Source organism: Phytophthora sojae (assembly GCF_000149755.1).
Source record: "Phytophthora sojae unplaced genomic scaffold PHYSOscaffold_8, whole genome shotgun sequence".
Lineage (NCBI taxonomy): Eukaryota > Oomycota > Peronosporomycetes > Peronosporales > Peronosporaceae > Phytophthora > Phytophthora sojae.
The window spans coordinates 566,486-591,565 of record NW_009258122.1 but is presented as its reverse complement, the minus strand read 5'-3'; the positions used below and the strand labels follow the sequence as shown (position 1 = coordinate 591,565).

Genomic DNA, 25,080 nt, shown 5'->3' with positions numbered 1-25,080 from the left:
CTCCAGTGGTGCGTTCTTCGAGGAACCAGCCATTACGTAAGCACTGGATGGTGTTCGTATTCTCGAGCTCGGGCGCAAGACGAACGGCTCGAAGATGTTGCGGTTGTTCTCTAGACGGCGAGCAGGGTTCGATCCAAGTGGATTTTGCGCCTACGCACGAACTGCAGAATCGCAGACACATCGAACGGAACCTCCGACAGATCCATGAACACGAGTTGCCATCTCGGTACGAGCTTGCTGGAGGAATTGAACGAAGCGGGGGGTTTTAGGCAGCACAAAGGTGTTCATGTCACCGCCTGAACCGCTTTGCAACGATAACAACAACAACTCACACAGAATACTTTGACATAATACCCCGCCGTGTATTGCAGTCTTACCGCGTACGGACGCCAATCTCCCGAAAAGCAAAACTGCCGAGCGGCTTCGTCCTCCTCTATCAACTGTGTCTGCTGTTTGCACCAAGACGCTCGCTCTGCTTACGCCTCGAAGAAGCTCCAGTCCTTCTTCAAGACGCCGTTGATGCGCTTCACCTTGGGGTCCGTCTTGCCTGCTCGTAGCCAATCACGTACACAGATAATCAGCTATTTGTCCAATCAGTATTGGTCTCACGCAGGGACCGACGCACCGCGGAAGGTGAATCTGCCGAAGACTTTGCCGTGCTTGAGGTCGGGCGACGGGCGGATGCGCACCACCTCCCAGTACGAGGGCTCCGCGTACTTGGCCCAGATGCCGCGCGTCACGCGCGCGCCCACGCCGTACTCGCGCGTGGGCGTCAGCACCTGGAAGGCGTTCTTGAAGCTCTTAGCCACGGCCGACATGATGCTCTTCCACTCGCTCGCTACAAGGAAATTGAGAGGCGTAGGAGCCAGCAGCGCAAAAGCGACGTTTATTGTGAGATTTAACGTAATTTCATTGGATGAAAGTTCCTCACTACATTTTTGGCCAATCACAAGTTCGATACATTTTCACGAAATGTGAGCAGCTCACAGCTTGTGCGCTGCCAGCTTGAACTTGCGGAAGAACTTGCCCATGGGCGCCAGCATCTCGTCGTGGTGCGGGACGTCCTGCAATAGTTTGGCATTTGTATGGGTCAGCCATTTGGAATTTTAGATAAAAGCAAGATGCTGCTTACCTTCATGCGCTTGAGCCAGGCCGCGACCTTGGGGAAGTCCTTCTCCACGTTGGTGAGCAGTCCCATGACCTCGAGCTGCACCACTTCGTTGTAGCAAGACAGGTCCACGACCGTGGGCTTAGTGTTGCTTACGAGGTACAAGTTGCCGTGACGCAACCAGAACTCCAGGATGCGGAACATGTCGGCGATGATCTTGTGCTTCTTCTGGAGCATGGCCTCCATGGCAGGCGTGCCACGACCGATGTTCACCATTAGCTGGTTGAAGAAGATCTCCGAGCTACGGCGCGTGTTGAGGTGGTGCCAGTTCGTGTACTCGTGGATCTGATGCCAATCAAGCACAAACATGAGTCAAGGCTTCAACTTGAGGAGCACTGCATCGACTCTAGGCCGCAGCTTACACGAGCGCGGATCTTGAGGTCCTTAGGGCACCAGGACTCCCAGTCGTGCTTGTCCGCAAGGTAAAGCATGATGGCATGGCTTCAATGTTACGGAATTGCAGACAACACGGCGTCAGTGAGGTCATTGCAACAGTTGTTGCATCTTAACTGACGCCTCTCTCACCTCTCAGTGAGCACGAACTCCCCGTCCTTGAGCACGGGGATCTTGCCAATGGGGCTCAGCTGCAGAAACGTATCGGTGCGCGTCTCGCCCTTGCCCGAGTCCGTGTACTTGTACTCGATGGGGTGGTTGTTGACCTTGCAGAGCCAGTAAACTACGGACAGTCCGTCAGTGACAACCGCTAGGATAGGCAGGCTCCAGTCTTCCGCACAGAGTGTGCGCATGCGTACCGGCACGCGAAGGCTGGCTGATGGGGCTCGCATACAGTTGCTCCGGCATTATGGCAGCGGTTCGTCACGACGAGGAAGGTTGGGGAATGCCGACGCCTTTGAAGAGCTCCTCTGTTGATGAATCAATTTGAAGTCGTCACACCTGAATGATAGCATCACTTTTGGTGTGTGGGTACACAACTGGTCTTGTGTGCACCACACTCTCGCCTATCACTTCAACATGTACCCATCTCGAAGAGCTCACTCCTCAACTTCGGCCTTGCAGTGCATGCCTCAGGCCTACGTAGAGCGAGGAAGTCGAGGCCTATTGTCATCAGGTAGTGCGTCCACACCGGTATCCTACTAGTATTCCCGTCCCCATGACGGACGCTGTGTCGCCTCCGTCGTTCGTGGTGGAGGCGGCTCCCCATCACGTGTGCACGTCTATCGCGCTCACATCGTTAGTGTCTCGACGCTCGCTCTGCTCTGCGTGAAGATTGGATGGGTCAAGTCTAGCAATAGAATGCAGGACGAGGGCGCCCGCCGAAGTATAATTAGAGGGGAGTCCAAATGCAGGAGGAAGGCAGGCAGTCGGCTGGTCGTTTCGCCACCAAGCTCTGCCGGACAACAATAGCTCGCGCTCGCTCGTGTTCTTGCTTGCGCCGCCTATGGAGACGTGAACGTGGCAATCCAGTCGTACTGCCCCGAGAACGCACGCTCAAGCAAGTAGCAGTCAGTCAGGCAGGCAGCTCGCGCTCAGATCTCCACGCCACGGGTGGCGTCCGCGTCGTAGCAGTTGGCAGCACTAGCCGGGCGTCGTGGGGAGACTTGCCTCGCCCCCTCCGGTCGGTGCCCTGGTTTCCTCTCGCCACCTCGGGAGATTGCTCTCCTTTTCCAGCCCCGTGTCCTCTGCGTCGCCCGAGTCGTTGTCCCGTCCGAGCCAAACGCCGTCCAGGCTGCACAAGTTGCGGCGGCCCAGCGACGCCGACGCCGACCGCGTGCTCAAGTTCTCCCATCGCTCGGACAGCGGCAGGAGCGAGGACCTCAGACAGCCCAAACCAGACCAAGCCAAGAGCCCCCTGACGCTCCGTGGGCGCAAAAAGAAGAGCACACCTGCAGGGCAGGTGGTGCGCATCGCTTCCGTCACAACGCGGGGATCGAAGATAGGCGGGAAGGAGGACGAGCGCTCGGCGCCCAAGGCCGTGGCGCCAGGCGCGCAGAAGACAGTGACCTCGCTCTTTCTCGGCGGCTCCTCCGACCCTCCCAAGCAGAAACAGGATGCCGCCCCTGGCGGCGGCGGCGGGGGTGCGCCAATCCGAACCACAATGTTCGGGGGCAGCGGCGCTGCGACGTACAACCACGGCGGCCACCACGGATCGGACGCCATCCACACAGTTCTAAACCAGGACCGAGCCAACCAGCGCGTGTCGAGGATCTACCCCCTCACGGACTCGGTGTACGTGGCCCAGACCAAGAAAACCCCCGTGGAAGTCAAGTTCCACCCCGTGACCAGCACATTCGTGAACGAGCCGCGACTAGAGAAGCTCTACCAGGTAACCTTTGCGCGCGAGAACTCGGCCCGGTCGTCCCGAATCGCGTTGATTTTCTTCCTCATGTACCTCTTGTTCACGGGCTCCAACCTCACCAATCTGCTCTCGAAAGACGCCAGCGTGCGCTCGCGAAGCTTGCGGTATTTCGCGCTTGTGTTCAGCCCCATCCTACCCATCCCGGTGCTAGTGTATGTGAGTCGGCGACGCGCCTACGAGATCCAATTCCAGCGGATCTACACGCTTGTATTGTTATGCTGGAGCTTCTCGATCATCGCAGGAGGAATGTTCTCCATGCTCACGGAATGGTACAACTACGTCTCCAAGGACGTGGATATCATCCTGGACGAGCTCGAGATCTCCAACACGGACGACGCGCGCATTTTCTACGTGAACAGCACGTCCCGCAGCGACTGGCTGTTCAAGGCAATATCGGGCACGCGAGCGGAGGTGCTGCAGGCCTACACGAAGGAGATTCTGCTCCCTGCAGCCACGATGAACATCAATCTGCTCCGACTCATCATGATTTTCGTCTTCGTGCCGCTCCTGCGTATCGACACGCTGCACTTCGCGCTGGTTGGGCTTATTACCAGTGTGAGCTACATGGTGCTCACGTTCATCTTCTACCCGGTCACGGATTCGTCGCCGTTTATCCTCAACCGCGTGCTGGTTATCTGCTTCCCCATGGTGTTTACTATTGCGATGCTGCTCCGAAACCGAGACGTCGATCGCGTGGTGCGCCAGGACTTTCTTCACGTTTGGGCCGTGGAACTGGAGGCGGAGAAGGCGACGCGCGAGAAGAATTTGATCGCAGAAGAGAACCGCACGCTCAAACAGGAGCTCGCGCAGCGTGATAGCGACTTCAACTTGGACTTGACCTCTCCGCTGCACGCTCTGCTGGCCGAGCTCAAATCCTTCCTCGATGCGGTGGACCTGAGTGATGAGGATACTCAACGCGGCATGGCTATTGTCCGCAACCTCGCGCGGCTGGACCAGAACCTGTTCGTTCCCGATATTAGCGCGCAGATGAAGTCCGAGAAGGAGGTCGATAACGATACCAAGAATTGGGCGCTCTCGGTGCTGGCTCGCAAGGAGTACGGCGATACAACTCGCTCCGGTGTGGCGATGTCGCACAGTTCACATTCCGACTCAAACAGCGACAACCGGAGGAGTTACAAGGACGGCTTAGGAATCGGAGCTGGAGGGATTGCTGGTTCTGTGGTTATTGCTCCGTTGCCAGACATGCCCACTTGGGAAGATCAGACGCTCTCTCGCGTAAAGCAGCGCATTCAGCAAGATGGCTGGGACTTGGATACCTTGCAAATTGCAGAGCATACTGGCAACCGGCCACTCATGTACGTGACTGCAGCCATGTTCGAGCTGCATGAGCTTCATGAAGAGTTCCGTGTTGACCGCGTAGTGCTGCGGAATTTCCTGTACGTGCTGGACGATGGGTACTTGGCCAACCCGTACCATAACAGCAGCCACGCTGCCGACGTCGTGAACTCGGTGAACTTCCTCATCACAACACTCGCCGACGGTCAGATTCGAGACACGCTCACAAATCTCGAGTTCTACGCGGCGCTTGTGGCTGCCGCTATTCACGATTTCCGCCATCCGGGCAAGTCCAACAATTATCTCATCAAGGCCAAGCACGACTTGGCTCTCCAATACAACGACCGCAGCATCCTGGAGAGCATGCATCTGGCTGAAACCTTTTTCATCATGCGCAACCCGCTGTGCGATATCTTCGGGCGCATGAAGGACAAGCCATATCGAGAGATCAGGAAGGCTATTATCGAGATGGTCCTCAGTACGGATTTATCCATGCACCTGCAGCTGGTAGGGAACCTCAAGGCTTTGCTGCTCCAGGAGGCGACTGCCATCCCTGCGACTGGGAGCAGCAATAATGGCGCGGGGTTGGGAGCTGGAGGAGCTGTACCAGCGCCGAAGCCCGTAACAGACCCGATGATGATCATGAAGGTCGTCATCAAGTGCGCTGATATCGGTCACGCTGCCAAAAAGAGGAAGCTGCACGTGATCTGGTCAGCGCTCATCATCGAGGAGTTCTTCCTGCAGGGCGACAACGAGCGCGCCAACAATTCTGACATTTCACCTTTCATGGACCGACACTCGGAGAATAGCGCAAAGGTTTGTCTGCCCTTCATCTTGCGTCTTGGGTTATATATTTTCTCTAATATTTCCTTCTCTCTGTGTACACGCAGAACCAAGTTGGTTTCTTCGAGTTCATCGTACTTCCCTTCTACGATACGGTCGCACAAGTTATATTCACGCCGGAGTTCGGCGCCATCCACAACATAGCAAAGCAGAACTATACCTTATGGAAAGAGGCCGACCGCAGACAGCTCTCGTCCATCGTGGCCATCAAGAGCGAGGTCTTCCTGAATGACAAAGTTCAAGTGCCATCATAGACGACCGAGTGTTTGGCGGAGAGGGAGGCCTGTACCGACATTCCTTGGGCACCTGTTCGACCTCTTTATAGTAGGCATTAGTATAGCATCGCCCAACCCGCTCCACGCAATCCACATCCTTTTCTTGCAAACTTGTCAGCGAAAGTCACCATAGTCTTCGCACGTCAGCGATTTAGTGAACTGAACTCAGTACATTACAATGTAAAACATTTATGGGGTCCACACAAGAGAAAAAGCATCCCCGTTCGCTATCTCAGTGAAAGAAAGAGGAATTACCATGATCCAGTAGAAAAGTACTGGATCGCCCCAGGCCGACTGAAAAACAAACTACTGTCACAGTATTTGCTAAGTTCGTGATGCGTATTTATCAAAACGTATCTACCTACTGCTGCGAGACTGGATCCTTGCGCTGCGTCGTGTCGGTCGTCGATGGCGAGTCCGACGTCTCCCTCTTGTCGATTGGTAGACCCAGATGAAGTCGATCGATTCGCGTTCGAACCGTAGCTTCAGGCGCATCGGAACGTGGCTTCCCGGTTCCCATGTAAGCTCCCGGTACCCAACCCATTGAATGAGATAATATACTCTTACGTTGATCCACCTTTTCGCGTATATTCGCTCTACCTCATATAGCTGCCCATCCACGCCTCTCTGGGCCCTTCGATTGCTTGCGAAGAGGCCACCACCTCTACGTCGTTCTTCTCGGAGTCCACCCCTGACTGATGATCCTTCCTCTTCCTGCTCGTCGGTGTCTTCGTCGCTGACGTCATGAGCGGAAATACCGGGATTCAGTCGGAGACGGTAAAACGAGCCGTCCAGGTGGCGCTGGATGTTCCGGGCGTGGCGCTGTCGTGGGTTAAGGCGTGGCATTGAGCACAAAGCAGAATGGGGCTTGACGAAGCGCTGAAAATGTAGTTCGCAGTCTATTTCTATTCTAAGTGTTGCCTTAAAATAAATACAGTAGACTTCAGCCCGGAGGTCAGGTTGTGATTTGGCTAAATTTAACGTAGTTAAATTGCAAAATTCAGATTGCAGATCAACGTAGCATATTGCACCATTGCGGCTTAAATTATACAAAAAGGGTGTACCATGGAGTGGTACATTCGTAGAGTTCCTACTCCTTCTAGAGTTTAAGAGATTTTCATGAAATATTTTACTCGCGTGTTCTTAGGGCACAACACTAGAGATCTATCGGTTTAGATTTTTAATATACCTTACCCAAATATGACTCAGCAACACTTGCATATTTGGTTAGAATTGTCGGAAAGCACAATATCTATTAATTATGAAGTGTTGTTTGTCAAAAATACAGATCGATAAAGTATAAATTGGCTTTACCCGACGAAGCTTATTCTTGTCCCTACAGCGCGTTTTTCACAATCTTTCGCTTGTGTTGTGGCCTCTTCCCCGCTTCAACCCTCTTTTACCAATCCGTTCAGGAGTGGGTTCAAGTTGTGGAGGAAGAATTGTGTCGTCCCGCTGTAAGGTTGCTGTTGTCGGCCAAGGGAGAAATTTGAATGTGTACGTATCGCGGAAGTGCTCGATCGACATACGCTTGGCGTCATACAAGTCTTCGATTCGTCGGCCATCCTTTGAAGCAGCGCAAATTGCGTGGACACAAGGGAACATTTGGTCTTGCCAATTGCCGCACGTGCACTCCAGCGCTGGCAAATCCACTACCCGGTCTGGGTGCACATATCCCGGTATGGCAACAGGGCCCTTGAACAAGACGCTGTACGCACCCTCGAGAAGGTGTGTAAACTCGCACATATCAGCTGCAGCTTGACGGTCTGTACGTCGCTCTAACAACTTGGGGACTAAATCCGAGAGTGCGCCAGATTTTGTCCACGTTACAATCAATTGTCGCCTTTTGGACATCAGTTGACTCAGCTTCAAGAAGTACAAGTGGAATCCGTCCAAGGGTTTGGCGGTCCGAAGCTCTTTACCCATCCATTTGTTCGCTTGCTCTGACAAATTTGAGGTTATTTCGTCGAAAGTCGGGAGATTAAATTTTTCTTGGAAACTGTACTTCACCCAGTGAGCACGTTCGATTCCGTCCAGAAAATTCGCAGCGGCAGGGTTGTTCACGGCGAGTTCACTTCGATACAGCTTATAGTCATTTTCACAGTCGCTGCGTGCCATTCGGCATACCCACGCACGGTCTTCCTGGGACAACCTGGAACATTTCCTGTTAATGTTGTCCATGATATGCCGCGGGCAGTATCGATGGCCAGCGTTTGGGAAAATTGTCGCGACAGCTGGAAGCAGACCTTTTTGTCTATCCGACAATATCGTGAACTTTTCCCAGTCAACTGCCTCCTTGAATGCTCCCAGGAACTAAATCCAATTGGCTTTGTCCTCTTGTGAAACCAGCGCGAGTCCAACTGGAACGATGTGCTTGTCGTAGTCTTTCACGGTAGCTACCAGATAAATGCCCTGTTCGTGCATTTCCCCTTTAAGGTGGGCCCCGTCAAAGCCGACCATTTTTTTGCAGTTCTGGGCAATGTAAATACCAGCGTTAGGGATGAAGCACGCTCGACCAAACGACGATCCGTCCGCGGCAGTTTTCACTCTCCAAACCGATCCGGGGTTCTTGTGCGCCATCAACTCGAAGTACGCCCGCAGTTTTTGGTAACTTTCTACCAAGTCGCCGTGAATTTTGTCGTCAATTTTCTGCTTCATTCTGGACACCGATGTAGCGCTTACGTCCGCTCCTTTCGATTTCAGAAAATTCCTGATAGCGGCAAGCCGTAGATCCATCGTGGGCGGGAAGCATCTCGGTCTCGACAATCGCTGTCAGCTTGCTTAGCTGCTGCGTGGTATTCCGCATGGGCTTGGACGGCAACGGGATGGACCCTTCAACACAAGGGGCCTTGGCACTACCAACGAACTTGAGGTGATTGTGCGCAAAATTTGCCTGGGTTATCTTCCACTTCCCCGATTTCCCGTGAACATTCACGAAAAAAGGACACGTGAGTTGGGCAGCTGGTGTAGTCCGGTAGAAATATTGCGTTCCATTGAGCGCCTTGCACGCAAATTTCGCATTACCGGAGTTGTCGGCCTTCACACTGGTCTGCTTCACAAAATTCTGGAAGCCGCACCTCACAGCCAAATCTTTGCGCTTGCTGTGGACTGCTTTTTGTGAAGAAAAGACTGAATTGGCAATATTTTCTCGGAGCTGGTAGGCCAAGCCATACGTTGAGCTTGTCGGGTTCGTCGACTCGACTGCAACATCGTCCCTGAGTAGTCCCAACTCCTTGGCAGCTTCGAGATCAGACACGTCGAGTGAAAAGCGAGCAGAGCCGTAGTTTGGGGGGTTTCTTGCTCTTGACTTGGACATTTGCACAATGCAGCAGAATATAGCTGTGAATCACCCTTTAGATAATTATTTATTATTCAAGTCTACTTGGTTTTTATTTAGCACTAGCCTTCGAAATCTTACCTCCCACGTATCTATTTCAGGTGTCCCGCAAATAAACCGAGAGCTCGAAGTTAGCCCATAAATGGTTGATAGGTTCGCAAGTGGCGTGCCGGGCGTACTTAGGATTTTTTTACTGTATGAAGAAAATGGCTGTCGGCCTGGGGGACGATCCAGTACTTTTCTACTGGATCATGGTAATTCCTAAAAAAAACAACGATCGGAGAAGATGGCGAAACAAGCGAAGGACGAGGTGCAGCTGAACTGCGGGGTGTACGGCTTCGCTGAGATCTTCTGCGTGAACATCGCGCGCGACGCAGTAGTTGCCGACCTGCGCGATGTCATTGCTGGCGTGCTGGGCTTTCGCTCTGGCTCGCTGACGCTCCGCGTGGCGAGGAAAGGCGGGGAAGGGTGGCTGGAAGACAATGACGATCTGGACACTATGCTGGCGGGAGATGTTGACACAGCCTTCGAGATGTTGGAGCCGACAGCGAAGTTACCAGAACTCCTCATCAATCACGGAGAGAAATACGGGGTCATTCACGTGCTGGTGGAGCGCCCGCAAGAAGACATTCCTGACCGGGATTCGTACGCCATGGCAGAACTTTACAAGAGCTCAAGCGATGCTGTCGACCTGAACGACCCAAATACGATAAACCGGGTTGTATGAAGTATTTGCCCACCGCTGGTTCTCAAACCGAGGGCGCGATGTCGTCGAAAAAGAGAAAAATGCAACGCAGAGCACGAGGTCGGTCAAGTTACGTGTACTTGATCAGCCCCCCATGATCGAAGCGGGCCACCCTCGTGGATATGATGCCCCACTTGAAGTTACAGGAGAAGCTCAAGCGAAAAACGCCCGTGAAAAACCGCACTCTGGACGAAGTATCAACCATGCACCCTCAAGCGCACAACAGAAAAGTGGTGGCAAACGGAAGCGTGTTGCCCGCTTGGAGGTGGAGGCAAAGCCATCATCAAGCCGGAAAACGCAATGCTCTGCGATGGAAGCTGACCCGAAAGATGAAGCGTCGCATGCTCAAGGAGAAGAACAATCTTTAGCTATCCAGGTCCCTGACATGTTGGAGATTCCAGAAAATCCCAAGTCGGAATGGTTTGATACACTGGAAGACGTTGTTCCGAGCAATGCTTGGACGTACTACCGTCCGAAGTCGCGCATATACGGAGTGGATGCGTTGATTGTGGAGCTGACGCCCGAGTCTGAGACTTACGCTGGAAAGTGCTATGGACTAAAGATGACGATGTGTGAAGGCCAGTTTTAAGGCATCTTCTCTGGAAATGCTTTCAAACTGGGCGAAATCGCGCGGCTTTCAGTTTGCGTTGGTGTTTGTCGTGCCTCCGCACCTAGCGCCTGACATGAAATGGCAGACAATTATGACGCGCGGTGACGTGTTTCAGCTTGTTGCAGGTATAGACCCTTTCACCCAGTTTAGATGAGATCGTGACATGAAAGCGAGCCTCAGAGTTGATGCAAACACGGGAGTACTACGAAAGTATGCAGTAAATTTTCAATTCCCGATATCTCGTGAACAAATTTCTCGATTCCTGTGCGGCAAGTACCAAATGAAAGTGCACGATCGGCGCTTCTTGCTGTAGTTTTCACAGCTCACCACCGCTCCTTTTAACGAAGCCAGTGAGGGACTCCTTCTCCAGAATTTGAGGGTCTTCATATTTCCTTCCGTAATTCGTCGGCTATTCATCGCCTTACCCACAAGTAGGTATATATGGCTGTATGCGCGATCATGCCGAGTTGTCAAGGAAGTACATCAATACCGACGAGTGCTTTGTACGCCAACATGACGGCGCTCTCGTTTCCTTCTAAACCAATTACGGTGGATGTGGAAGCCATGACCCGCGAGCAGATCATGTTTCCAGACTGGCTGTGGGAGCCGCAACCACGTCGGATATTCGAAAGCGATTAAGGCCTCGTCTAGCAACGATGTCTGGAACTCGTAGTAGTATTTCTTACATTGATATTACTCCTCATTTCATCATACTACGGTAGTAGTAATTTCTGTTACCATTACTATTTTAACCGGCAATCTTTAGGGGGCGTGATCATTCCAGCTTCTCCTTCCGCTTCTCCCCAAGACCTGCAGCCATGGACCTGTCCGAGATTCCGTTCGACGTGCCCGTCATCCTGCAGTCGCTGTCCAAGCGCAAGAACCTGCAGAACCCGCTCGGATCCTCCAAGGCGCGCTGCCTCGAAGACAGCCGCGACGTGTACGAGCAGCTCGTGCTGCGTCGAGTGCGCGACGACAAAGTGGCCATCCAATGCGCGCGCAACGGCCGCTACCTGCAGGTGCGCGCGTCGGGCGAGTGCGTCTTCGACCCGAAGGAACCGGGCGACTGGGAGCTCTTCACCATGGAGACGGACGCCAGCTGCGCGCTCTTCTTCGTGTCGTGCCACACGGGCAACGTCCTCCAGTGCGACGACTGCTGCGTCGCCAAGTGCGCGAACCACAACCGCCTACACTGGGAGAGCTGGCGCATCCTGGAGCCCCGCACCGTGGCCGCTGCCCCCACGACCCAAGTGCAGGCGGCCCCGGACCGACGTGACGTTCTCGTCGGCAAGGAGCGCCAGGACTTCATCCTCGTGCTCGTCAAGTACGTCAAGTCGCTGAAAGAGATCGACCAGATTGTGTCGCGTCTGTTTGATGCCCCAATGTCAGCGTCGGCTTCGAGCTCGCCCTCGGCGTTCGCTGTTCCAGTCGACAAGGCGTAGGCGCAGAGCAGCATCAAACACGGAACGGGTACTAGTATTGCATATTTAGTGGAGCGCTGTGTGCCGTTCGTACCCCCCCCCCAATCATCTAGCTTTCACCTGAACACTGCTGGAACACTCTTTGACGTAGCGCACGCTTCATATTGAGCGTGTTGTTCTTGCCCTTGATAGTCTCACCATCTTTTTATCCAAATGCAAGAAAAATAGCTGCATGTTGCCTTCATACGAACTGTTACCATCAAAATGATGGCTTCGGCTCTCCGTTGCTACCCTCAAGCATTCATTACCTCGAAGACGACCATCCCACTCGGAGTTGACATCCGCCAAATTCATCAGATGCGAACTCGTCCTCAAAAATGCTACCGGTCCAAACCTGGGGGATTTCCCCCTCGCGCTTATTGAAGCGCAACAAAAAGCGTCACTTCCTTCACAGACACCGTCATTGATTAGAGTAGACGCGTGTTCAAAGGAGGCGTAGCGAGAAAAAAAACTAAAAATCAACGCAATTTAATCGTAGATTGAGATTTAAGTTTTCTAAGAAAGAGAAAAATATGAAAGATCTTATCAGATCACATCGTAGTAGTAGAAGTATCTTTACTTAACGAAGGGAAATCCTACAGACTAGCTCACTTTACAATTTCACACCAAGTCTTGGGATGGAGTTATCGAGTCGTGGCTGTTAGGTGCGGCCCCAGACAAGGTCATCACATACGTGGTAGCGGGAAGCGGTCTTTGGTAGCGTGACGCTTACCAGTGCCAAGCGTGTTTGGGGACTTCGAGACGCTATAATCAAGAACGAGCACTTTTTGAGCAATCCGCGAGCATTCAAGCTCTACAAAGCGAAGCGTAGCGATGGCACTTGGCTACGTGAACTCGACGCGGGCATCAAGTACACGAAGAAGGAAGGGAGAATCCCTGAACAAGTTCGCAACATGATAAGCGAGGACAATAGCATGGACGTATCCCACCGAGTCGACGATGCCCGCTATGCATTCCCGGATAGCGACAAAGAGTGTGAAGGGGATATTCACGTGATACTGGATGTCCCTCCTACAGCCAAGTGTATTCCGTGCTATCGCTTGCTCGTACGTTGATATCTGAAATCACGCCTTATTGGCGCTAACCTACCCTATTCAACAGAAAATGCGCGCCGTTTGCGTGTGATCGTCTGCATGGGAGAGATCTTCTTCAGGGTCATCGCTTTCGGCTGCCTCGGGTATGCGGTTATTGGGGAAGTGCCTTCTGTACAAGGGGATTCTATCCTCGATATGGGCACTCTCAAAGCTTGGTTTGGTGATTGTCTAGAAAATCACCAAACGACTTCGGCGATCGGGTGTATTTCGTTCGGTCTGGGTGTTGCCGCCTCTGGAGTTAATGCTTACCTGGAGTCGTGCCAAGCACACTGGGAGAGGGAGGACCTGAAGGCCGCGATCAGTGCGAATCTTTGAGCATTTTAATTGAGCTGGCCGAGCCTTTTACACATTTTCCATTCAACATTTGAACTAGACGAGTCAATCAGAAAATTTAAACAAGTTGTGTCGTCATAATCGTTGTCTAGCCTCAAACGAACTTTAACAGCGGCGCCATGGCTCGAAGATGGCGAATGCGAAATGCAACGATTGATCAAGTACAAGTAGCACAGCATCACGTCGCATTTTATCGCTCGGTGTCTGGTAGATAACTGCGGCCATTACGAGTAGCTCATCCTCCATCACATAAGCCCACGATGGGGGCCTGCACGTTTGTTTCAGGACGACATCACTGATTGGGAAGTATGTACTTCTTCGTCTGCAGGAAAGTGTTGCAGTGCGACGAAGCCAACCAGAACCATTGAGTCTGGGAAGCTTGGACCAACCAGTGGCGCCGCGGCAAATACGGCCAGAGCTTCATCTTGAAGATGGTCAAGTCAGCGGACGAGATCGGGCAGATCGTGACGCATTTGTTAGATACGCCAGTAGCGTCTGCGTCGGCTTCGAGGTCTTCCTTGGTGTGCACCATTCCGACTGACAAGCCGTAAGTCCCGAGCAGCAGCCAAACAGAACACCAGGCTCGCACTCAGTGGAGAAGCACTTGCTCACTGTCACAAGCGAGCGTACTTTCGTCGTACTCAGGAGCTGGACGCGATCTCGGTGTAGCAGCTGAAGACGCGAGAACAAGTCGGTTGGCCTCGTAGTCTGCCACTAATTCATCCATTTTCACTTGAACACTGCGCGTATACTCCTGCCATTGGTGCAGTGCTTCCTGCAGCATCGGGTGCTCCATGCTCAAAGTCTCCACCAGCAGCGGCAGGTACGGATTCTGGCGCGTACTGTTCTCGTCGTAGCACTGCTGGAACGACGCAAACACTTCGGCCAAGTTGGTCATAGGCGCCAGTAGATAGTGCTGACACCACTCCACCTTCTTCTGGCCAAGGTGACGCACCCGCTTGGCCAACCGCTGTAGCAAGTCGTCTTGGGTTTGCCAGGCCGTCCGCCAGTACTCTGCCTCTCTTTTGCAGACCGCTGCGCTGTTGTCTATGGCCGAGTATCTCGCATGAAGCTGCTTCAGCATCACCTTTGCTTGCTTCTCGCGCTCCTTGGCCCCTCCTGGGCCCTTTGCCACTCCAGTCGTTGACGACAGAGCCTTCATGATGTCGACCGCTGTAATCCACTCACCGTCTTTCGTAGCAGCAGAGCTCTCTGAACCTGATACTCTTGTCGCTGGAGTACAGACAACAGCACCGAAGGCGCCGACTTCGAGGAGCAACTTTCGCACGCGTTTGCTGAGCTCATACGCGTTCGACCGAACTGCGTCAGTAGTTGAAGCCTTGGGAGCAAACCGTTCCAGGACTTGCGCGCTCAGTTGGTCCAGCTCTGCTGCAACATTTGCCAGCGCTTCTTCGAGCTGCTTCACCCTGTCGACACGGAGGTGAGCCAGACTGGACGGCTCTCGGCTGTAGATCTCACTCAGCTTGATCGTCGTATCACCGTCGCGTAAGAACGACGCCGACAACTTGCTCACGCGAAGCTTCGTCTCGTAGCAAGCGTTGGCGGCGTTCGCAGCGCCTCGGATCTGTCCTTCCACGCGCTGGAGCTCGTCCATGAGCTTGTCTGGAACAGCCAGCATCCATTTGATGGGCTGCTGAGCCCCAGTTTGTTCGGACTTGGCAGGAGTATCGGCCGCATTCTGGTCGGCCCCCGCAGCCTTCGCCTCTTCGCGTCCAGCTTCGATCACGCCTCGCCAGTGGTTCAGTGCGGACAGAAGATTCGTCTCTGCGTTCGCCTGGGCCTGCACTGCGTCTTGCAGGAGGCTAATTTGACGCTGGAGCTGCAGGTTTTGCGCCTGGAACAGCCTCATCCGCCGCTGAGCGAACTGTATCGAGTCTGGATGGTCTTCTTCGAGCAGGCTGTTGTTGGAATTGCCACTCTGCAGCACCGCGTTCAGCGCCTCCAGCTGCTTGATCTCCTCGCGCAACTTGGCGTTCTCACTCGTCAGCACTGCATTTTCCTCCCGCAGCGCCTGCACCTGGTTCTTTTTGAACTTGGAGGCAAAGTGAGACGGTTGCTTGGTGGGCGCAGTCCGCTCGATCGAGATGCCAGCCCCCACAGTGTGGCGAGTGGTTCTTCGAGTCGACTGCACCAGCTTCTCAGTGGACTCACACACGCTGAGCGCATCGGTAGAGTCTTCCTCCGGCGGTGTGTCGACTGTCGTGTCAAAGTTCCAGTCTAAATTCCCTCCAGAAGTAGAGCGGGACGCAGCGCTGTTCTCCCTCTTCCGCGTAGTAGACACACGACGGAGGGAGCTGTAACTCGGCTTCAATGGAGGGAACCTTGTCCGTCCTTCCGAGCCATCGTACGACTCGTCCGCAATACTGCTGTCGTCACCCTCGTCCTTGTCGTTCTCCTCCTCATCGTTGTTATTGTCGTGGCTGTCACGCCGACCTCTTTCTCCCTGTCTCGAGCCTCCCGCAGCGTACCTGGCAGCCAGCAGCGACGAGCTGTTGGTGGTCACCCCACTGCACCCGCTCCTCTTTGACGACTTGATGCGCGTGAGCAGCAGTCGGAAGGCCTGGTAGCAGCATTCGTTGTCGAACAGAAGCTTCTGCCACGAGATGAGCGCCGGCGCCCCCAGGCGCTGCAACAGATAACAAACCACTTGACTGTGAGTCCTCCCTCTCTCCCCTTGATCAACCGACACATGGTGAGCGACTGACTCACCGCCAGCTCCGCCGCCGCCGCCTGCATGAAATCAGCTCGGAAGCTCTCCTCCTTCCTCCTTGCCACAGCTGCGTCTCTACTCACCACCCAGCACCCGTAACATCGTCAGAGTCCTGCGCCCGTCCACCGTTAGCCACTCGCCCAGCTGCAAGTTGGGCACGCACCCGTCGTCCAGCAGTTTGTCGGCCCTGCGCTCCAGTCGGCGGTCCCTGCTGCGGCGCTGCAGCTCCTGCGCCACCGCCGCGGACGACGCTTGCTGCAGACATTCAGATACATCGTCACCCCCTCAGTCAGTCACTGTGTTGGAGGGGGTTTATATTCAAGGGCCTCCTTAGTAGCAGCGAGTTCTTTGTGGTCACTACCTCTCGGAAGAGCGCCAGCAGCGCCTGCTCCTTGACGCGCCACGGCAGAGCGCGCAGCTGCGAGTCCGACTGCGTCAGGAGAATAAACAAGTCAATATGGATACATTTATTCTTTACTGCATAGAGAGGAGGAGAAGTACTGCACCAACTGCTCGAGTCCTGGCAGCGCCGCTAGCTCCTGCTGCAGACGCTCCATCGCGCTCGGTCGTCAAAGTTAGCGAGTGCACAGTAATTGTACTTTGTAGACTTCACCTAGCCTTTATTACCGACGAGCCAATCACGACCCGTCAATCTCGACTTGGCCAATCGCAGCGCGAAGAGAAGACGAGAGGAATTTGAAGAAGAAGACTGTAAGTTCTCAAAATGAAGGAAATCTTGGGCATGTTTGCCGACGACGGGGGCGTGGTAGGAGCGAACATCGACGGTTCTAAGCGTGTGTGCGAGCTGAAGCAGTTGCTTGCGCATAGAGGTGGTCTCACGTGTCCGCTCAATGAAGTCAAGCTCTTCCTGGCCAAGTCAAGCGATGGGAAGTGGCTTCGGGAGGTCGATCCAGACGCCAGTATTTGCAGCGCAGAGGGAAATTGTCTCCCGAACTCGCAGCATTGATGAACGAAGGCGACGCGATGGACGAGTCGGCTCTTGTTGGCGACAAAGCCTTCGGCTTTCCTGAGAAGGGAAACCCAAGGGGTGGAGAGTTCCATGTCATTGTCCAGGTCCCGGAAGGCAGCGCCACACCTGTTGACCATAATGGTACGTACTAGTAGGAGTATGCATTAGCTCTAACAGTAACCAAGGATGTATTGGCATCTAATATTGTTGCAGTGGTCCCAGCAGCAGATTCAGACGTGGATGACGAGTCCAGCACGCCCCCACCTAGCTGCGGATCTGCAATTTTGTCTACGTTAAGCCAAGTCTACGCCTTCTTCTCGCGGAATCCAGAGTCGCCGACGAAGGAGAAGATGTAGTGGACAGCTGCATTGACAGTGATGATGAGCATAATTGACGCTGGACGACTTGTTTTCCAAGATTACTATTACTGTTTTTCACTTTAATGCAAGCAGTATAGGATTGATGACACGACCTTCTCGAACTTCATTTGGGGTGCGTTAGTGTCGGAGTGATAACATTTCTGGGGTCTGGCTTTCGCAGATTTAATTCCGATTTTCAGAACTCTTATAAGAGTTTTTAAGATATCAGTAGCCGTAAGTGACTTCTCGATATGCGAGTTCTTCATCGAGTCAGTCAGTTACTTGGTGTGGCATCCTCTTCGGTGATTAAATTAGTTTCATGCGTCGCTTTCAAGATTAGAGGAACCAGATTCGTGGCAACCGATCTATTGAAGGGAGGAATGCTGAGAACTACATGTATGTTGCGCTATAAATTCGCCTATACGCGGTTAACCTCCAGAAACCGAGCCAGCAAGTTTTCAACCTTCGGACAGAGCGCTCCACGTATTATAGTGGAGCAGACGTCCCGTACATCATCCTCAGAAAGTCGCCATTCGTCTGCGTCGGCACATTTCCACACAAAAGCTCCAGTATTTGCTGTAAACGCTCGACCCGCATCGCGTCCGTCGCATTAGCAGTGTTGGCTGGAAGAGTAGATCCATACAGTAGCTTCAACGCCGCACCAAACTCGCTGCTTGAATCTCTAGCCAGCGCCAGCTCCATGATCATCTGACGGCGCGCATCAGGCGAATGTTTCGGCTTCTGCAATGCCGATGGTGTAAGACTTGAAGCGAGAGTATGCGGAGTGAACAGCAGCCACGACTGCGACTCGGCCGAATACAAGTTTCTGCATACCACAAAGTTCTTCTCGCCATTTCAAGAACACACCCACTTACATGCTCCACCAGCAGCAGTCGACCTTTTGGAGACAGCTTCATCTTGAACTTGAGCGCATCGTCCGCGCTGCCGAATACGCAGTGTCGATACGCATTCAGAACCAACCACTTGGTCTTGTCGTCGGCGCTGTGGATAGTAACCAGACCGTCGTTCTTGTTGTAGTTCAGCTCGATGAAGCACGAACCAGTCTCCCGACGTATTCAGCATGGATCCAGTCGAAGACATCATAACCAGAGGTGAGTTTAGGAATCGCGTCGAAGTCGGCGAATTTCTCGCTTGGGTGGTCCACTTGGACATATTGATCGCCACACCCCGACGAGCTTTCACCATCAGCATCATGTTTTGCGTCCAGCGTTGCTTGCTCACTCTTCACGAGAGATGCTGTTGGATTTTCGATAGAAAGTGACAGGTTTGTACCGTACACTAACGCTATCTTTGCTCGAATCGATTCAATACACGAATACAGCCCTACCAGTTTCAGCAGTGCCTGCGCTTGACGTCCCGCGACGTCAAAATCAGAATTAATGTCGTCTACATGTAGAGGTTGAGGAGCTGTGCCATATAGTAGCTCCAGGATTTCGGCAACGGTCTTGCTTGAGTTTCCAGCTTCCAGAAGATACCAGACTAATTGCATGCGCACACTTGAATCAGAAAGAGAGGCGGCGGCTAAGTCTCTGAGAAGCTGGCAGGTAGAACCGGTTTCAGCAATTGCCACTCCTGCCACTTCCCTTCATAGTCGATACAAGAGTTGATACCTTGGTGCGGTCCGGGTGGTGATGTGGTCAGACATCCGTTTCTACTGTGGCGGTGCTTGAAGACGACCAATCCATTTGGAGTTGTGAACGGCGCGAACGTAGCAGAGGCATACTCGTCGCTGAAACGGGTAGTTGTCAAAACGTTGGGGCCGCCGGCCCTGCGAATCTCCACCACTCCCCCTTGTGCTTGCTGAAGCTCCATCAGTGGAAACACAGGACCGTCTTTAAGCAGGACGCCTTCGGTAGTCATCAATAGCAGCGGTGTATTCAGCGGGAGAACCTTGATATCGAGTTGTTCGAGAGGTGACATGGTGGCTAGTCGTCGCAAAAAGATAAATGAAGCGGTAGGCCATTTCCGATTTCTTTTTAAGAAAGCAGCAATCACATCCGCTATTCACCATCAGTCAGTCACATGCATCCATCTCATCTCATCTCATCAAACCCCTTCAACCACGTTACTTCCCTAGAGTCCTCTTTCTCAAATTTCCGCACCAATTTCTTGGAACAGTTTATCATCGTGCCGTACTTGAAGTATTGGACGAAGACGTACGGGTGGTACTTGACTACTACGATCGTTTCTTTTGCATTACCAGTGGCTGCGAATTTGACGCGTGATTACTCGTTGGACGCCGTGGAAAATTTAGGTGCCTCGCACCTCCAGTCTGACGACACAAATACAGTATGTACGAAACATGTCAACCTTTGGCCCCCATTTCACATCCGGCATGACTACCAAGAAAAAAAAACTGATAGCCGCCCAATTTGATATTTCTTATCAGGGAAGTGTATTTATGTTTTGCGTCAAAAGGCGGGATAATCCACGTTTTCGGAGGTGATCCCGAAGGTGCACGTGTTGAGGAGGCTGGCCCACGACCTCAAGTACCCCTCTGTTGGATTCAAGCCGTTCTCAACGATAGGCGGTCTGGTTGTCTTCAAGAATCACCGGACTCAATAATACATGTAGTTCTTCAATTACAATACACTATAAAATTCATCACCTTATTCTATCTAACAGGCGATCGACTGGTCAAGACTGATTGCATTGGGATTATTAATCTTTCTCCATCTCAACTTCGAAACTGACCAACAGTTTTAAGAAATTGGCTGAAGTTATGGCCAGCCATTCATCTTTTTGCGACGCCATGTCGGGTCTCGAGGATCTCGATATCAATGCGCTCCCTCTGAACACGCCGCTGCTCTTGATGGCCGCAGACGGCCGTCTTCTTACAGACGGTCCGATGGTTCATTGGGTCGAGCTTCAACAAGGGCGAGACGAAGCTGTAGAGATTCGCAGGTCTGGCGGCCCGAAGATTTTGACCAGCGGGTGCAGCTGGAGCCATGAGTCCGCCTCGATGGATTTGGATGCATTCACGACTGCAAGTGGAATGGTTGCTCTCAAGAGCCGCCACACTGGATGTTGTCTAGGGACACCGATGGGGCGCCGGGGCCACGGTGTGGAATGCAAATACGCTTACGGAGGCACATGGCAGGAGTGGCGATTTCTGAAATCTGTTTTCCCTCCAAATTTACTCTGTGAAGACTTAGCCGCTACCGCTCTCTTTGACTCAACTGCGCGTAGACATTTCACTTTGTACCTTTTGGAGGCGGGGAACTCATGCAGGACAGTTATCGAGATTTTGAAGCTTTTATATGGCACACCCCATGGTGCGTTGACCGTCACGGAGCGACAAGATCAGGCGTTGCTGAAGCTGATGTATCCGGTTGCGTCGATTACGAGCATTCGCGCAATGATGGCACTAGTGTACGGTGCAAACCTGTCACTTCCTAGCAAAGAACCAACGACGTCCATAACCAAGAGTGAACAAGCAACGGTGGACGCAAAGTATGCTGCTGATGGTAAAAGCCCGTCCGAGTGGGGCGAGCAATATGTCAAAGTGGAGCATGCAAGCGTGAAACGGATTGACTTCGACGTGATCCCACTGAACTCGCCTCTGGTTATGGTTTCTTCGACTGGATCCACGTTGAGCTCGTCGGAGACGGGTTCCTGCTTCATTGAGCTGAGCTATTGTGACGACGAGGGTCTGGTTACGATTCGAAGTGCCGACGACAAGACCAGGTATCTAGTTCTGAATGCGTACCGACACTGTGTGTTCGGGAGTGCGGATGTCGCGCTCAAGTTCAAGATGAAGCTGTCTCCAACTGGCCGTCTGCTGCTGGTGGAACACTTATCTGGCTGCGTGCTTGAAACGAAGACTCGAGGCGAACACAACTTTGCGGTCTGCAGAAACCTGTATTCGCCAGAGTCGCAGTCGTGGCTTGTGTTTACTACGCAAAAGCTTGTTCATAACAACGCAGCATTGGTACCGCAGAAGCCGAAGCGTTCCCCGGATGCGCGACGTCAGTTGATCATGCAACTTGCACTGGCCGGGAAATCAAGCAGTGAGGTTGGCGAGGTGTTGAAGCTACTGTACGGATCGAATGTGCCGGCAAACGCTCCTACTGTGGCGAATGCGATTCGCATCGAGCGTTTACAGCAGATACTGGAGTTATTTGAAAAAGGAGTGAAAACGCAGGCTATTGGTGATTTCCTTAAGATGATGTACGGGACATCAGCTCCACTGTGAAACACGGATCGCCCCTTTCAGAAGCTGACGATGCATTCAACACCCGAATATATGTAGTTCATCTTTTACTTTTATTCTAGTAGTGGAGGAAGGCAGAAGCCTCCTCATAATTGAAAAGCGTTTATATGTCAGAAGACAGCTACTTCTGTACACCTATAGATCGACGTTTGCTACTCGCAGACATCGATAAGCGTGCGTTCGCGCTGGAGGTTGGACCGACCCAGCGTAATTTGTTTTTATTTTTCGTCTTCGAATTTCATGAAACGTTCTGAAGAGCGGAAAATTGCATTACAGTCTTAAGACCCACGGAATATGCTTGTAATGATTCAGATTGAAACTTCTTGATATTTTCACATTCCATGAGTCACAGTCGTAAACGTCAAATCTGAAGTAGTCAACTTTCCGAGGATGAAGCTTTATTCATCGGCACTCGTTGGTCCCTCCGATCCTACAGCTACGATGACAGCGAAGAAGAAAAATAAACCGACCGATGACGCGGTGGAACAAATCAGGGATTTCCTCTCAATGCAAGGCAGACTCACGGAGGACGACGTCAACGATCTGATCGCATTAATAAAAAATCGTCTCGGCTTTGATGACGTAGTAGGGACACCTACTAGTGACTGGTTTCCTGAGAAAATGGAGCATCTCTCGGTGACGAATATGGAGGGCGAAGACTTCCCGTTCGAGTACCTCAAGATGAAGAAGATGCCTCCAGTAGCGCACCCAGACGTTTCGCTAAACATTTTGGAGAGGCGTTGCGATCGGATAATTTTTGATGGGCTGATGGAAGAGTCACTGGACAAAACCCCAGGAACTTGGTCGTGGAGGGGAATCCAGGCATTGGGAAGAGCCGATTTTACGTCTACTGTGCCTCTCGCTTGATTCGTGGTCTAGTGGATGAGGAAATGAAGGCGCACAAGTACACCTTGGTGCTCAACTTCGGAAAGAATTACCTCACTTACCTATGGAGAGAGAAGGCATTCATGAGAACGACCGAGGATGAGGTTGAGAAGCTTACACTCAGTACCTCTGTCTTGCGCTTAGTCAAGGACAACTCGTCCATGCTTGTGGGCTGGAACGGCGTGTCGATTCTTTTCACTTCACCAACGCTGGCCCAACTTAAAGACTACAAGAAAGGGACAAATTGTAAGTCGTTCATCGCCCCTATGTGGGAACTGACTGAGCTCCGAGCGTGCAATGCGATCGCGGATGAAGCGCACCGACTGTCCGATGATGAGCTGGAGTCGAGGTTTGTGAAGTGGGGCGGAAATCCAAGATTTGTTTTTGACGAGACTCCCGGCAAGGTCGACGCGATGATTAACTCGGCGATTGCATCTTTTCGCGCTCAGGATGTTTTCAATTGCTCGAGCAAGAGCAACCCTCTAGAGCCCAGCACGTATAGCCACTGCGTGGCTGCTATGGTCCCCACGTCTCCTGATTATCGAACATTTTACGTTCGTTTCAAAAGTTGTCGCGGCCAAAGTTATTGAACGTGCAAGTGATGAAACTCTGAAGTTGTTTGCCAGATTTGCACTTGGTTACGAGGAGAGCGACGTTGCAGGGTCATTCCGAGCCCAACTATACGAAAATATTTGCTCACCGCTGGTTCATAAAGAACAGTAGTGCTGGAGTTGACGGAGAAAAGAAGGCATTGCAGAGAACGAGGTCGGTCGTGTTGCGTGCACTTGACGAGCCTCCTCAACCCTCACTCGACACTAAACGCGATGCTGAAGCTGCATTCCAGTCCGAAAATCCAACCGGTATGCTATGCTCAGAAGGCAGCACCACCAAGCTAGCTCCGGTTTGCAATATCCCGGCATTGTCAGGCCCAAGAACCATGACAAGCGGTAAACGAAAATACGCGCAGGATTTCGCTAACGTGGAAGTGCTTCCGAGCCGGAAAAACAGACGTGTCGGGCACATACTCAACATCGCAGAGCAAAACCCCAAATGAAGTTTATGCCACGAACCAGAGGATCCAGGTCACTTGGATATTCCCGAAGTTCTGAAGTTTGAATGGTTTGATTCTCTTACTGAAGTCGATCCAACCGATGCGTGGACGTACTACCGTCCAAAGTCGCGCATTTACGCGGTAGACGCGTTGATGGCGGAGCTGACACATGGGTCGGAGAGGTACGCTGGCAAGTGCTACGGTCTTAAAATGACGTGGAGTGGGAAGCTCAATGTAGACGTAAGTGCCGTGAAAAAGATAGCGAATTAGGCAAAGTTGCGCGACTACCAGTTTGTGCTTGTGTTCGTGATCCCGCCGAAACTGGAGTCCGGCATGAAGTGGCAATCCACTCAGACGCTCCAAGGTGCGGGGTACAAGAAAAGCGGGGTGCTTCGGTTCTTGACCCGTACTGCGAGTTTAGACCAAGTATTGGGAGAAAGTGGGTATGACGACGCAAGTCGATGGTGTTTGCGTTCCCGCAGTCGTTCATTTATCGGGATTTTTAAACTAATAAATTCGCGTTGCCATGTCTGGCAACCAAAAAATGACCGCAGGTTTTAATTTTGACGTTTTTCATCACTCTAAATCTCTTCAAACTCGCGAAACTTTGGCACTGTTCAACTCGTTAAATAATCTAAGATATTTTCTTGAAGCCAAATTGCTCTCACCTAGCAATACGAAGGAAGGTGTGGAGCTGCAACCAGATGCAGGCGGGGTCGTGAAGATCGGCAGATTAGGATCTGACAGCATTTTGGACTCGGAAGGCGATCAGACAGTAGTTAAATAGTAGTATAAACCATTACTTCAAGTACTTCAGTAGGAAAGTTTCTGTTCTTCTGATGCAAAGATGAGAACAATAATTGCGATTTTGTTTTTGTTGGCCACCAACACGATATATGTACTGTAGGTAAGAACTATCGTCAGCAGAATTTTCGAGCAGGAAGACCAATATTCCCTGTTGCTGACGTAGCCACTTAATCCAATCGATAAACCACGAAGCTGTGAAAAATTGGGAAAGAGAACTTCGAAGAAAAAGGCTGTCGATTTGCCCCGATGTCAAAGTACGTTCCTCCGAGTCATCCTCTTCCTCAGTCGCGAAGCCCCGATTCTCATAGTCATCGGAGTCATTCTCCTCGACAGGCTTGCTGTAACCCCTCAGAAGGCGCTGGTTCGGGCCGCTACGCGGCACGGTCGAGATCTTGGCCTGGTGGTCACAGCGATCGCCTCGCTTGCGAAGAGGAAGGACGCCGCGGCAACCACCAAAACTTGAGAGAGACGCATGGGGTTCGTTTGTTGTTGGGCGTGGGGACTTGACCACAGGAAAGCAAGTTGCAAAGTGAGGGTCGACCAG

General features: G+C 52.3%; 12 protein-coding genes across 12 annotated transcripts; 7 read left to right on the top strand and 5 right to left on the bottom strand.

Moving 5' to 3' along the window:
- Window positions 1-359: 359 nt before the first annotated feature.
- On the bottom strand, window positions 360-835 carry PHYSODRAFT_287078 (hypothetical protein). The gene is made up of 2 exons (XM_009534967.1): window positions 626-835; window positions 360-547 (listed from the first exon to the last, which is right to left on the bottom strand). Exons 1-2 carry the CDS (start codon window positions 816-818, stop codon window positions 477-479), a joined length of 264 nt encoding a protein of 87 aa, XP_009533262.1. The 5' UTR covers window positions 819-835; the 3' UTR covers window positions 360-476.
- Window positions 836-866: 31 nt separating this feature from the next.
- PHYSODRAFT_287077 (hypothetical protein) lies at window positions 867-1,725 on the bottom strand. The gene is made up of 4 exons (XM_009534966.1): window positions 1,694-1,725; window positions 1,531-1,609; window positions 1,133-1,453; window positions 867-1,064 (listed from the first exon to the last, which is right to left on the bottom strand). The coding sequence occupies exons 2-4, from the start codon at window positions 1,597-1,599 to the stop codon at window positions 984-986; spliced, it is 471 nt and encodes a 156-aa protein (XP_009533261.1). The 5' UTR covers window positions 1,600-1,609; window positions 1,694-1,725; the 3' UTR covers window positions 867-983.
- A 554-nt stretch (window positions 1,726-2,279) lies between these two features.
- Window positions 2,280-5,878, top strand: PHYSODRAFT_337325 (hypothetical protein; the record flags this gene model as incomplete). The annotated part of the gene is made up of 3 exons (XM_009534965.1): window positions 2,280-2,359; window positions 2,798-5,597; window positions 5,672-5,878. The coding sequence occupies 3 exons, from the start codon at window positions 2,280-2,282 to the stop codon at window positions 5,876-5,878; spliced, it is 3,087 nt and encodes a 1,028-aa protein (XP_009533260.1).
- A 3,644-nt stretch (window positions 5,879-9,522) lies between these two features.
- On the top strand, window positions 9,523-9,963 carry PHYSODRAFT_261684 (hypothetical protein; the record flags this gene model as incomplete). The annotated part of the gene is made up of 1 exon (XM_009534964.1): window positions 9,523-9,963. The coding sequence occupies one exon, from the start codon at window positions 9,523-9,525 to the stop codon at window positions 9,961-9,963; it is 441 nt and encodes a 146-aa protein (XP_009533259.1).
- A 112-nt stretch (window positions 9,964-10,075) lies between these two features.
- Window positions 10,076-10,570, top strand: PHYSODRAFT_304370 (hypothetical protein; the record flags this gene model as incomplete). The annotated part of the gene is made up of 1 exon (XM_009534963.1): window positions 10,076-10,570. The coding sequence occupies one exon, from the start codon at window positions 10,076-10,078 to the stop codon at window positions 10,568-10,570; it is 495 nt and encodes a 164-aa protein (XP_009533258.1).
- An 814-nt stretch (window positions 10,571-11,384) lies between these two features.
- PHYSODRAFT_287076 (hypothetical protein) lies at window positions 11,385-12,143 on the top strand. The gene has a single exon (XM_009534962.1). It carries the CDS (start codon window positions 11,410-11,412, stop codon window positions 12,031-12,033), a length of 624 nt encoding a protein of 207 aa, XP_009533257.1. The 5' UTR covers window positions 11,385-11,409; the 3' UTR covers window positions 12,034-12,143.
- Window positions 12,144-14,172: 2,029 nt separating this feature from the next.
- Window positions 14,173-16,787, bottom strand: PHYSODRAFT_441856 (hypothetical protein; the record flags this gene model as incomplete). Its single annotated transcript, XM_009534961.1, has 5 exons — window positions 14,173-16,146; window positions 16,230-16,305; window positions 16,394-16,485; window positions 16,592-16,660; window positions 16,737-16,787. Coding segments are annotated over 5 exons (2,262 nt in total), but the record flags the coding sequence as incomplete, so codon positions are not given.
- A 167-nt stretch (window positions 16,788-16,954) lies between these two features.
- PHYSODRAFT_304367 (hypothetical protein) lies at window positions 16,955-17,556 on the top strand (the record flags this gene model as incomplete). Its single annotated transcript, XM_009534960.1, has 3 exons — window positions 16,955-17,150; window positions 17,192-17,341; window positions 17,414-17,556. 3 exons carry the CDS (start codon window positions 16,955-16,957, stop codon window positions 17,554-17,556), a joined length of 489 nt encoding a protein of 162 aa, XP_009533255.1.
- Window positions 17,557-18,045: 489 nt separating this feature from the next.
- On the bottom strand, window positions 18,046-19,500 carry PHYSODRAFT_337320 (hypothetical protein; the record flags this gene model as incomplete). The annotated part of the gene is made up of 3 exons (XM_009534959.1): window positions 18,046-18,366; window positions 18,435-18,602; window positions 19,258-19,500. 3 exons carry the CDS (start codon window positions 19,498-19,500, stop codon window positions 18,046-18,048), a joined length of 732 nt encoding a protein of 243 aa, XP_009533254.1.
- Window positions 19,501-20,332: 832 nt separating this feature from the next.
- On the top strand, window positions 20,333-21,775 carry PHYSODRAFT_304365 (hypothetical protein; the record flags this gene model as incomplete). Its single annotated transcript, XM_009534958.1, has 1 exon — window positions 20,333-21,775. The coding sequence occupies one exon, from the start codon at window positions 20,333-20,335 to the stop codon at window positions 21,773-21,775; it is 1,443 nt and encodes a 480-aa protein (XP_009533253.1).
- Window positions 21,776-22,590: 815 nt separating this feature from the next.
- On the top strand, window positions 22,591-23,268 carry PHYSODRAFT_520165 (hypothetical protein; the record flags this gene model as incomplete). The annotated part of the gene is made up of 1 exon (XM_009534957.1): window positions 22,591-23,268. A coding segment is annotated over one exon (678 nt), but the record flags the coding sequence as incomplete, so codon positions are not given.
- Window positions 23,269-24,762: 1,494 nt separating this feature from the next.
- PHYSODRAFT_265349 (hypothetical protein) lies at window positions 24,763-24,936 on the bottom strand (the record flags this gene model as incomplete). The annotated part of the gene is made up of 1 exon (XM_009534956.1): window positions 24,763-24,936. A coding segment is annotated over one exon (174 nt), but the record flags the coding sequence as incomplete, so codon positions are not given.
- Between the last annotated feature and the right edge of the window lie 144 nt (window positions 24,937-25,080).

Coding starts and splice junctions, on each gene's coding strand:
- PHYSODRAFT_287078 (XM_009534967.1), bottom strand. CDS start 818: ATGTCGGCCGTGGCTAAGAGCTTCAAGAACGCCTTCCAGGTGCTGACG. Junction 548..625: donor CGGCAGATTCACCTTCCGCG/GTGCGTCGGTCC, acceptor GGCTACGAGCAG/GCAAGACGGACCCCAAGGTG.
- PHYSODRAFT_287077 (XM_009534966.1), bottom strand. CDS start 1,599: ATGCTTTACCTTGCGGACAAGCACGACTGGGAGTCCTGGTGCCCTAAG. Junction 1,454..1,530: donor ACCTCAAGATCCGCGCTCGT/GTAAGCTGCGGC, acceptor GATTGGCATCAG/ATCCACGAGTACACGAACTG. Junction 1,065..1,132: donor CCTGGCTCAAGCGCATGAAG/GTAAGCAGCATC, acceptor AAACTATTGCAG/GACGTCCCGCACCACGACGA.
- PHYSODRAFT_287076 (XM_009534962.1), top strand. CDS start 11,410: ATGGACCTGTCCGAGATTCCGTTCGACGTGCCCGTCATCCTGCAGTCG.